At 37.8% G+C, this 12,590-nt stretch overlaps 2 protein-coding genes across 4 annotated transcripts in view; one reads left to right on the top strand and one right to left on the bottom strand.

The window, feature by feature from the left end:
• Nucleotides 1-6: 6 nt before the first annotated feature.
• Nucleotides 7-6,432, top strand: LOC103131424 (cytochrome b5 reductase 4-like). The gene is made up of 6 exons (XM_007543061.2): nucleotides 7-44; nucleotides 289-435; nucleotides 860-1,010; nucleotides 4,261-4,347; nucleotides 4,597-4,758; nucleotides 5,662-6,432. The coding sequence occupies exons 2-6, from the start codon at nucleotides 330-332 to the stop codon at nucleotides 5,714-5,716; spliced, it is 561 nt and encodes a 186-aa protein (XP_007543123.1). The 5' UTR covers nucleotides 7-44; nucleotides 289-329; the 3' UTR covers nucleotides 5,717-6,432.
• The window catches only part of cep162 (centrosomal protein 162), a 76,708-nt gene continuing 70,071 nt past the window's right edge, over nucleotides 5,954-12,590 (bottom strand). For 2 of the 3 annotated variants that reach the window (XM_016666629.1, XM_007543058.2), the window contains exons 23-26: nucleotides 9,594-9,735; nucleotides 9,411-9,509; nucleotides 7,891-8,025; nucleotides 6,764-7,633 (exon numbers count right to left, since the gene is read on the bottom strand). In XM_016666629.1, the coding sequence (XP_016522115.1) occupies nucleotides 7,361-7,633; nucleotides 7,891-8,025; nucleotides 9,411-9,509; nucleotides 9,594-9,735 (649 nt within the window). In that variant the 3' untranslated portion in view covers nucleotides 6,764-7,360. Of the gene's footprint in view, nucleotides 7,634-7,890; nucleotides 8,026-9,410; nucleotides 9,510-9,593; nucleotides 9,736-12,590 lie in introns of all 3 variants that reach the window. The other variant, XM_007543057.2, reaches the window with a different exon arrangement.

Here is a 12,590-nt window from a genome sequence, read left to right on the forward strand (position 1 = left end):
TGTGGCTGTTGGAAAACATGTCTACCTCAAAGCTATCATTGAAGGTAGCTAACAACAAACCTGAGTGTTGGTCATGTTCACAGATGAAGATGATCTGCTTAGAGAAATCTCCATAAGTGTCACTAAATGTAAAATGTTCTGTAAAGTTTTTTTTGTTTTAAGTGAACTAATAATACATTATTATTTATATAATAAAAAAATCTAAGTCAAAGTTAAATGGCTTTGGCAAATGTGATGATTAACATAGAAATTGTGAGAATACTTGACGGCATGTACTTATATTTCCAGGTACTGAGATAGTGAGGCCATACACTCCAGTGGATCAGAATATGGTTCCAGTTTCCTCATCTTCCTCACATGAATCATACCTCTACCTCATGATTAAAGTCTATCCCGATGGAGTTTTCACCCCATATCTGAACAGCCTGCAGATGGGTATGTCACAGCCAGGTCAAACAATGAGGCGATGTGTTTGTGTGTCATCATGTCTTTACTGAATCTGCATGTGTCCTCTAATTAGATTTTAGTATATCTGAGGACATCTCAGGTCTTCCTTGAAAGCAAACAGTGACTCATTATGATGAACAGTTTCTCCTAAGAGCCATTTAGAAAATCTGCTACTTGAACCACTTCCTCCTTACAATATTTGAACAGATGAAGACAGCCTCTTATATGTGAAAAGTAGGTCAACATCAAACGAAACAACAATAACAACTATTAGAAAGTTTTCCTTTCAATAGTTAATAATAACAATAATTCTACTTTTAAAAATGTTCTGTAAAGGTTTATACTTTGTTGCTGTTTGATATTTGATCCCTGTTGCCAATCAGTTTTACTTTGGGGTTTTCTGATTTCCAAGGTGAAAATATCTCCGTCAGTGGTCCAGAGGGTACTTTCAGCCTCCGCCCACTTCGTGATGTCACACACCTCTATCTGTTAGCAGGAGGCACAGGATTCACGCCAATGGTTCGCCTCATCAGCCTGGCTCTACGAGAAGTTGACACAATCAGGTGGGAACAATCAGTTTACTCCTTTACTACGTCAGAAAACATGACTGGGGCCATTATCATCCGATAATGGCCCCACAGACATGAATACGTAGACGCCTCATAGAACAGGTCGGCCCGTTGCTGCGTTATGTCACAGCGTCCGCCATATTGAATGTGGCTTATCTGCCAGTAAGCTAATGCAAGTAAATGGGCCGAACTTCACAAAGTATTTTAATACCTTTAAGTTAATACCATTGACACATTCTCTCACACACACTAACATATTTGGTAATCAAAGAAAGCACTACAGAGAGCATTTCTAACGTTGATGTAATTATTTAATTGTTTTGGGAAATTTCTGAATAAAGAGCACAATGTTTTTATTTGATAGAAATTATTCTGATAGTTTTTATATTGACATAGATGAACAGACGAACACTTTTAAAGTGTTTTATTAAAGTACATATTTACATGATTCCATAATTTAATGTACATTTAATGTAAGGTAATTTTTATATAGCACATTTTCAGCAACAAGGCAATTAAAATGCTTTACATGAGTTAAAAGGAAATACAAACAAAATAACAAACCAAAGGAAAGAAAAAAGAGGAAAGAAAACTAATCTAATGTTCTAAAGTATGTAAACTAAGTGCTCCTGTATGTAAACTAAGTGCTCACTATTTAGAAATGCCATTTCTAAATAGTGAATACTCTACAGTTTCTAATAAAATAAGCTGAAGCTAATTCCTTTTCTGGGTTAAAAGTAATATAAACTAACTGTTCCTGTTAAGTATTTCTGGATTCCAAGTTCGTAGTTATTCTAATTCTGATTCCATTTCTGGGCTGTATAATCTAAATAGTGCATACTCCACAATTTATATTACTAATGAACTAAAATAATACTTTTCTGGGTTAAATAGGGAGTACTCCACCTAAAACTAAAAAGAAAAGAGGAAAGGGCATATTAGCAATATTCAGACAAAACAATGGGCAAAACATTGTTTTGCCCGAGTGAAGGCGGTGACGTCAAGGCCATGAAGCCAGGTTGCTTCGCAACTCCCTGGATACAGGTGGGGGTGAGGAGGGAAGAGCGTTGTGTTTACATATCTTCAAGGAGATTAGAAATATGCAGCCCTCCCAAGGCCACATGGGGAAAGCCAATTCAGAAACAGAATGTCTTAGGTCGCGAAGATTATAAATTTCAATCTTCCATAAAGTCTCTCCGATACATCACAGTTCCCAATGATCCAAATTAGTTTGGTCATTCCACTGAATAGAAACTAGCAACTTCTCCAAGATCGATTCCATCCCATTAGTGAGTTTTAGAGTCCTCATCTCTGTCCACATCAACAGTCTGAGTGTTCGCTAGTTCGGCCAAGTCCGTCACAAATTTGTTGATAACCCAGGAATCCACAAGCTCCAAACAGCAGAAATCCTGTTATCATGAATAAATCCAGGGTGAATCCTGCCGGATGTGTCCCCGCAGGACAAGAAATCTGTGAAGAAATCTCCTGTGCCCAGACTTCTCGTCAAAAAATTTGATCAATTGGATCGTTTGACCAGATCCATAATTTGTAGATTTGGATGATGTGCAAAGAAAGGCTCCAAAAATATAGAAAAGGCCAGGACAAAAACAGAGCAAGCAGGGCTCTGGGCTCTGGGCATCTATGCCCAGAGCCCAGAGCAGAAAAAAGCGTCTGCCTTCATCGAGAGCAAGAGAGAAAAAGGAAAGAATAGGAAAAAAAAGTATTTTCTTGTATTTATTTTTTTTATATTTATTGATAAAGGACTTGATAAATCTGCCATTGTCAAATATTAAACTACATATTTTTCTTACTCTTTTCTGAAAAAAAAAAATTATTACAGTATATGTCAAGAGTATATGTCACTCTTTGCTATAGACAGCAGAGTGAAAAAATTCTAAGAGATTTTTATTTCATTACATAAGCTGTATTAATTCTCGAACACTTCAGATTGCGATATTTAAATACACAAAAAATGAAAGAATGCAATAAAAGTGTGCAATAAAACACAAATATTATATATATTTATATATTTTTATATTATACTGGGAACACTGGCCTTCAGTCTGCTGGTCAAACTGGGAGAAGTCCAGTGAGGCTAAATGATCAAAGAGAAATTATCCAGAAGTGTAATAGAAAATACATATCTGATTCCTTAACATTCAGAAAATATACATTTTCAGCATTTTGGGGCTCTGACTCAAAATAAGTTTTGCCCGAGTTTAAGAGCTCGTAGCATCTTTAATTATAAAGATGCTACGAGCTCAGCTTCGACATTGTGAAGCTGAGCTGTGAAACAGAAGAACAGCAGCAGCTCCAGCTCTGATCCTGACTGATCTTTCCTCACAAAATTCCCTGGTCTAAAGACCACTTCTCCTCCAACAGTGGTTTCTCATCAGCTCTCTCTCATTAGAAAACACTGTATGAAAACGTTAGCTATGCTAACAATCAGTGGGCCAATTTAGCTACATAGGAAATATTTCTCTGTTGTTTAGAAGCTAGTTTCTGGCTGCAAAGTCAAGTAATTCTGCTCTTTACCTGTGAAAGGTAATGCCAATGAATCCAGTTTGTGTTGACAAGCCCGCGCAGCACATGACTTGGGGAACTCTGATCGCTCTACCGCCACATACAAGATGGCAGCGACGTAACGTAGGACTCGGCACTCAATGAGGCGTCTACGTATTTATGTCTATGTCTATTTATGTCTATATCAAAGCAGCAAAGATTTGATTTTCAACAAGAACTCTTTTTGCTGTCTGCTGTTGCTGAAACCTTTTATCCGGTGTCCGGTTAATGACGCGCTGCTGTGAACTGAACTGGTGAATCTGTGGGAGAAAGGCCTGTAGGTCTACATAATTTGAATAATCTGCGTTATGTAAATAAAAGTGTTTAAAATTTTCAGATTTACGCATGTTAATGCAGATATTAATATCTGCTTCTTGAAAGTATGTGGTATGTTTTTGATTATAACATTATAACATGATCTAAAGCTCAAAAAGGTCAATTTTACATAATACTGCCCCCTTAAAACATGTTTTTTGGTCTGTGATATTGTAATGTTCCAAAACATTACATTTAGTTTTTTCTTTACCTATACTATAATCATTAAAATTCTAAAACATAAAACTTTGAAATATTTGCTCTATAAAAGTTCTGAGATGAGCAAAAAACTTTTCCAGATGTACTAGTATTTTGTTTTGCTGTTGACAGATATTACAAATGATCACTTAAATCTATGTGTTCACAGGACGACAAAGCTGCTGTTTTTCAACAAACAGGAGGAAGACATACTGTGGCGCTGCCAACTGGATGATCTGGCAGCTAATGATGAACGGTAAAACAAAGTGGTGATATAAAATGTTCTCTTTCTGGAGAACACCTGGGTTGGTGGTTGTGGGAAATGAGAAAAATAATCTGTAAAAGTTTCAGTTGGTTTTGTTTTGACATGGAGTCAATATACTCTCCAAACTGTAATCTGACATAGTTTTGGAACAGTGATTGTCTTTGTTACTAAGCTAGAAAGCTGCTATTTTCCCTTGTTCCCCTGCTCTCTTCAGACAGTCATGGTGTTGTGCGCTGTCAGGTTTCAGGTGGAGTACATCCTGTCTGAGCCCTCTGCCAGCTGGACCGGCAGGAAGGGTCGGGTGGATGAAACCCTGCTGAACGACCTTCTTCTCAGGCCACATGGGTCAAAATGCTACGTTTGTGTATGTGGGCCTTCTGCCTTCACAGAGCAAACATTAGGGTATGGAATATTAATGATATTATGATAAATTTATGAAATTTATGAATATTATGATAAATAATAATAGTTCCTCAGTTTTATCCAAATAACTAAAGTCACTTTGGCTGGCTGTTCTTTTTTTTTAGTATTAAAATTAAAATATTTCATACGTTTTAAATGTTTTTATATAAAAAAATTATTTTATGTACATCAACATTTTTGCATGTGCACGAGCTGCTTAGTTCTCAACCACACCTCGTTGGTTCTGCTATTCCAGCTGAATGCTCTTAAAACAGTCTCAGACTGAATCTGAAAAGGAAGATTTGTTGTTGCATAACTATTTCTGTACTATGATTTGAAAGGAGTCTTTTTAAACACAAAGTGACAGTATCCTTTGAAACCACCAATCTTAACATTTTGAGTTTATTATCAAATAATCAGAATATAGAATTCCTTATAGACCAGGGGTGTCAAACTCCAGTCCTCAAGGGCCTCTGTCCTGCAACTTTTAGATGTGCCTCTGCTGCACCACACCTGAAAAGAATAATTAGGTCATTAGCAAGGCTCAGGAGAACCGATCTACACAGGGAGGAGGTAATTAAGCCATTTCATTCCACTGTTTTTACCTGTGGCACATCTAAACACTGCAGGACAGCGGCCCTTGAGGACTGGAGTTTGACACCCCTGTTATAGACATTCTTATTGAGTAGATGAGTGTGATACACTTTGTGTAGCTCTTTGACATTATGTTCCATTGAAATATATTCATGTTTGTGGTTGTGACAAAATATGGAAAAGTTCAAGGACCATGAACTTTTGCAGGCCACTGTCAGCAAATAATATGCTGAAGAACATAATGTGTGCATCAATATTAAGCTGTGGTGTGCTTGCACTGAGGGGTTTTTGTCTTTGTTGGTTTCTCAGATTGTTGAAGCAACTTTGCTTCAGTGAGGAGGAATGCCACGCTTTCAAGGGCTGATGAGCCCTTCTACCTGAAGAGACGGAGGACAAAAAAACCTACTTTCATTTAAAGCTGTGTTAATAAAAAGAAAGCATATATTTCTATGCACCAAAGACACATGTCTGCAGCCACCACTCTATGCCTAACCAGTGGAACCTGGACACTTCTCAGGGATGGAACATGATAGGATGGACTTAAGGTTCCTGCAACATATGAAGAAAGAACAATTCTTCCACAGCTGCTGATTTCAAAGTTACCAGATCTTCAAGTTACTTTTTGTGTTTACTGGGGTTAGATGTTTTTTATGTCAAGTTTATTTTTGAAAAAGTGAGTATGCACCAGTGAGAAGCTGCTCAGTTTGTGCATTATAATAAAGTTATAAAACAGTTTGATCACCATAAAAGTAAAACTTTGTGTCAGCTACATTTGACACAAATTATTTATCAAAGTCAAATAAAATGGAGCTCTGGGTGATATCCTCCTTGAATAATCAAAGCTTTAGGTGACACACCATCAGCTAGAACTTTTAATCTAATAGTTTCAGAATAATTTGAAAGGTTTTATACTTATTCCAGCATGAGCATGGTCGACCATGTCCACCATCATTTAAAACTGGACCCTCCAACTATCAAATGATGGGCAAGGGGAGTTACAGCAAAGTGGGAAAAACTGCTTGATCTCAGCAATGAATGTTCAAATTGTACTGTTTGTAATAAAAAAAAACTTCTAAACTATTATTTGGTTCTGCTATTCCAGCTGAATGCTCTGGAAACAGTCTTGTGATGTCATCAGATTGATCTGTAAAGGAAGATTTGTGGTTGCATAACTGTAAGTGTAAAAACAATGTTTGAATGGAGTTGGAGCAAAGATGGGAAAAGTAACTATCTCAGTGACGGAACAGAAAAATGGAACGATTGTTAATTTTCTTTCAACACCTCAGAATACTGAAAAAAGGTTTTAGACGAGAACATGTACATCACAACGTTTCACAGTAAAGTGTGAAAAAAACTGCTTAATTTCAGCAAAAGAAGCAGAAAATGGGGATTTATGAAATTGATACTTCACTGGAGTGTTAGTTTAATTTAGATCTTTTACTTATTAAGCACTTATTAGACAAGGATATGTCTAATTGTATTGAAGACATGGTATTGAACAATTTTCAGCACAGAAAAACTGTTGGTGATAATTCACCACCAACAGTCTACTAAAATGGTGATCTGTAGTGCACACTTCTGCGAGGAGGTTTACAACAAGAGACAAAATGAAGAAATGACTAAATCAGGCTGAAATCCAGCCTTTGGCAGTGCCACGGATTTACAGTAGCACAGATAAACAGTGCTACCGTACTGCTACCGATCAGCTGATTGGGCTGCTGGTTTCAGCCCAATCAGCTGATCCCTGGTGTAAGCAATGCGGCCAACTTGTTGCGCTCAGCAGAGTATATAAAGTATCTCAATAATGAAGAAAAAAGATAATGACTTTTTTAGTCAACATTGTTGAAGATACTCTTCTGGCAAAGTAAAATAAAGTGGTGAAATAAAATAATTGAAAAATATTTAAAATATTTTTTTTAAAAATCAAACAATGAGAGGAGTAACCGCAACAGGCTGCATACACGTACGCATTATATATGATGTTTGTTTTTTTTTAATACATATTAAATTAGATACAAAAACCTGAAAATGCCTGTCTCTGTTCAGCTGAGAACAGAACAGTGTCTTCTATGTTCTGGCTAACATTACAATGCAAACTCTGCAAGGTGAAGTTTCCATGGTTCGCGCCGTGTTTCTGCAGATGTCTCAGGATGTCCAGTATGGAGTCCAGCTCTGAGCGGAAAGCGTCCAGTTCTCTGTTCTTGTCCTGAGCCAGGCGCCGCCACCGCTCCACTTCTGACTGCAGGTCAGCCGTTGACATCTGAAACGTTTCGGCAACAACCTGCAAAGACAGGTCACATCCAGACCTCCAGCTAATATCTGGATATATTAAATAATCATGGAACTATATTTCTCTATCCAGTTTGATAGAGGAATATCAAACTGGATATTCGTGACAGGTGCTTTTGGCTTTAGGAATAACAGGAACAAAGCACGGTCTCAGTGCATCATCTCTCAGGTGTGTTGCATGTCCTGGCAGCTTGGACGCCAGCAGAGAAACAAGTCAGCATCTAATAGATAAAGTGTGTGTTGTGGTACCTGCTGCAGCTCCTTCTCTCTATGCTCATGTCTGAGCTCCATGCTAATGATCTTCCTCTCCAGACTGCACAGAAGTTTCACCTCAGAGCTCTGAGCTTCTTTAGCTTCCTTCATCTCCTGCAGCAACCTGGTTAACTAAGCATGAGCAGAACATTAGAGTAAGCAAGGAGGTGAAGTCCTGATGCTGACACAGCAGCATGGATAAAGCAGACGTTAGTATCATTCCCTGATGAACCTACACCCATCAGGGAATGATGGGTGTAGGTTGTTTTTTAATTACTTTTACAAAAAGAAATTAAAAAAAATCTAAAACTGATCCAAGCATCTACTGTTGTGTACTCTGTAGATGGTCAAGATAGTCTTGAAGTTAATTTTTTGTGTATTCCATTTCACTTGATCATAATTTGTTAACTGATTTGATCATTTACTTATAATTCAAGATTACATGGCATAGAAAAAGAGGTTATTCATGAGATATTTGACTGTAAGGTTGAACAATAGTTAAGAATTTCCGTAATAAATTATTGATCACAATTATTAAGAATTACACAAGCCAAACACGAAACGATGCAGGTCCTGATTACCAACAATAATTGGTAATCAATACACATTGGCAATACACATACTGCCAATATATGTATTGGCAGTATTTTGGCAATATAGTGTTTGATGTATTTTTAAATATTTACATTGGTTTTCTATTTGCCACTCTTCCACTTTTATTCTCTTCTATTTGCCACATTTTCTCACAAGTCAAGGCTCACATGCTTTGACTCGCATGTGAGCATTGTGTTCCTAATCCATATGGCGTTGGTAAACCCTTTATAGCTAGAACAGCTTCAGCTCTTCTGGGAAGGCTGTCCACAGGAGAATTTATGGGGATTTTTGACCATTCTTCCAAAAGCATATTTGCAAGGTCAGTCTCCTTGCAGCCTCAGTCTCCGCTCTAATTGAACCAAAGGTTGAGGTCAGGATGTGTGCACGCCAGTCAAGCTCATTCACACCAGACTCTGTGCACCAGAGCACAAAGCAACAAGGTCCATAAAGACATTCATTCATGACAGTCATGTTGGAAGAGGAACATGACTGTTCCTCTTGGAACTGTTGGAAGAGTCATGGTGTTTCATTGCTTAGGTGCATGTAGAATGCACCTAAGCATGCAGAATTCATGCTTAGGTGCTTGATTTTATACGCCTGTGGCCATGGAAGTGATGGAACACCTGATTCCAATAATTTGGATGTGTGATCAAATACTTTTTACCTACACTATATTAGTGTAGGTCAGACGAGAAACACTGTGAACACCCCTCAATAAAAGAAATAACCTACTCCATATTTTGAATATACACAAATATTTTCTTCATTAACTGAAGAAAATATTAAAAACCAATGAAAATATATTAAGGTTTGGAGCTGTAATATGAGGAAGTTGGTGAGGTATAAATACTTTTAAAGCATTATTTTAAAAGTGTATTGAGGAGCAGGGGACTGGTAGAACCTGCAGAAAACAAGCTGCTCACCTGCTTCTGCAGAACTTCTTCTCTGCGCCTGGAGATGGAGAGAGCCTCTTTACATTCCTGCAGCTCCTTCAGCTGCTGCTGCAGGTGTTTCATTGCTACCTGAGAGAAGATGGGGAGCTGAAGCAATAGAATAGATTTTCACCTTGGGACTAAAATTACGCTGGTGGGTGAGTGAACCTGTACCTCCTGGCTGTTGAGCTTATTGCTCAGTTCTGCCACCTTGGAGGATGAGTGCTCCAGGGCATGGGTGGCTTGCAGACGCTCCAACACCCTGAGGTGTTCAGCCTTCACACAGGAGAGCTGCTCTGCAAATTCTTCTTTCAGCCTGCAAAATCCCATTCAACTATGTTTAATCACAGTGGTGATCTGGAGCCTCGTGTATTAAGTGTGCATACACACAAAAAAGGTGTGGCGCCATATTTTACAGGTGAAAGTATACGCAAACCTGCCATGAAAATGTGTGGCTTTTTTGTGGACAATAACAAACTACAAAGTGCTAAAACTCACCACCACTCATTTTATTAGTATAAACCATTATCAACACTGAATACACTGAAGTCAGTGTATTCAGTGTATTCTGAAATTCATTTTTTTTATACCAAGAAACATCAAACCCATTTCATGATTTTAAACATAAATGATGAAATTGAACCACATTTACAAAATAAATAAAATAAAGACTTCTGGTGGACGCGGAGCAAGAAGGCAGCATAAGATCGAGCTCCCTTGTCGAAGAAACAAAAACCCTCCCTAAGTTAAAACACGACTTGAATCAGACACGAAATAAGTGGAGGGTGTAAAGCAGAGAAGCGTAAGGAAGAAAATGCCCAAAGAACACGACTCCAAATTTGAGCAAATGGAATAAGAAAGCGGTGACTCGAAGCAGCTCCAGGCCGTGCTAGAGGGGCTAAACACCCCTCATGGTGGAAATTTGAGACTTCAAAAAGGAGGTGAAGGAGGTATTAAGAAAATAAATTTAAAATATGCTAGTTGTAAAAACTTAACCATGTTCAATATTAGATAAAATTACTAGTGTTTTAAATAAGAAAATTCGCTCCAAATTATATCCATGGTTCAAACAGCACAATCTCTTATGTAGGATATTTTTATTGAAACATAAGTTGAATTAAAATAACTTGGCGTGTAGTTCTCTGTAATTTAGAACACAGCTAGTGGACTGAGCAGACATTCACAGGGGGTCGTGACTCTTTTGACCACCTTGATGAGATTTAAACAGCTGATGTAACACTGAATGCAGTTTGTAAAACACATAATTTAATTTGTAATCTCTCCTAGTTGTTAACAATATGTCTTGATTGAAATAGCCTAATTATAGTTTTCAGATTAATAACAGCAGCCCTATGCTCTATGCTGCTCTGCTCTATGTAGTTACCTGTAGTTACAGCAGATTGCCTGCTAGATCTTCTGATCTTCTGATCTTTGTCTGTGTGGGAAAGAATCAGGAGAAATTCCAGCTTTCACACTGATCTGTGAAAGGCCATAAAACATCATGAGTTCAGGCCAGCGAAGGAAAAAGCTCTGCTTCTACTTTGCTTAGATGTTTTCAAGATGTTTGATCTTGAAAACAAATTGTAGGGAGTTTCTAACTTTTAAGAGGGTCCGAGACAGCTCCTGTTTGGATGAGCAAAGATACGCCTTATTTGAATAAATTAAAGAGAAGAATACGCCTTTACTATAAAAATTTGTGCACGTGAGGAACAAACTAGATTTGCTTTTGCAACTCTCCAAACTCTTTGCCTTTCTTTCTTTCTTTCTTCTTCTTTTATGTAAAGCACCTTGAAATGCATTGCTGCATTTGATTGATTGATATTTGTCTCAGGTGTCTGTTTTAGTGTGTTTGAAGTGTCTGTGTTGTCAATGTGATTTTATACTTTTAAATGTTGGAATAAATTCTGAAAATGTATGACTGTCATCTCTATGTGGCTTTTATTCCTACGCATGGCATCATTGAGTCCGGGAGGACAAGAAAATACAACGAGCCAGAAGTTAATGATTTTATTCTCTACAGAGGACCTCGTAAAATTCAAAGACAAATTCAAAGAAGAGGTGAAGAATTTATGGGTTTTAAAGAAGAAATTAAGAGAAAAGGGGCACAGAACAATGTGGAAATACAGAAACAACAACAGAACATCACTGAGGCGCAGGGCCGTATAGCAGAGTTGGAAGAGTGCAGCACGGAAGCAAAGGACGCCATTCTGAGTCTCTTAAAACAGCAAAGAAAATAATTACGAGAGAAGCTAACTGAAGTGGAAGGACACGACAGACGCTGCAATATGAGCTGGACAAGACAACGAATCAGTTCAAGAAATGGTGGAGAGTAGAACCAGCGGCAGCGTGTCGGTTATTGTGTGTTACCCAGTTGGGCACAATATCGCAACACCAACACCGTGAGTGAAACAATGACTGGAGCAGCCTAGTACTTTTTTATTATTACACATACACATTTGTAGAATACAGAACAAATCGCGTCCCATATTAAACCGATACGGGACACGATTTGCTACATTTAACAACCAATTACGGGATGGTTCCGTATTTTACGGGACGGGTGGCAACCCTAGTGGATACTCCACCGTGAGCTGCAGATCCAGCAGGCTCATAAAAGCCTTGGAAAGAAACCACCACCTGGGGCCCCCGGGTCAATTTTCTTATACAAAACCAAAGAAGAAATTCTGACAAAAGCATGGAAAAAGAAAATCCAAGTCGAGGGGAGGCGGATATTTTTTGACCCCAACGAGATAATAGAAAAACGCAAATCCTACTCCGGGATTAAAAAGACTCTGAAAGACCGAAAGATCCGCTTCCAGATGCCAATGGAGTTTTAAAGAAAACTACAGAGTTTCTGTATTTCCACATTGTTCTGTGCCCCTTTTCAATGTCATAGGAACAAGTTATGACATTGATTTCAAATAATGTAAAGTTCGAAATGCTGAAAGGGATAAAGATACCTAATGATAAAGGGCAAATTGGAAAATCAGTTAATTACACTACTATAATTATATATAATTGTATATGCCCCTCCAGAAAGTGACAAGATACTTTAAAAAAATATTTGATCTCATTAATTTGGAAGCAGAGGGAGCAATGCTATGTATTGGGGACTTTAATGTCGTGTTCAATTATAGGATTGATACTACAAAAAAAAAAAAAAAAAAAAAA

Source organism: Poecilia formosa, unplaced genomic scaffold (assembly GCF_000485575.1).
Source record: "Poecilia formosa unplaced genomic scaffold, Poecilia_formosa-5.1.2 Scaffold759, whole genome shotgun sequence".
Classification (NCBI taxonomy): Eukaryota; Metazoa; Chordata; class Actinopteri; order Cyprinodontiformes; family Poeciliidae; genus Poecilia; species Poecilia formosa.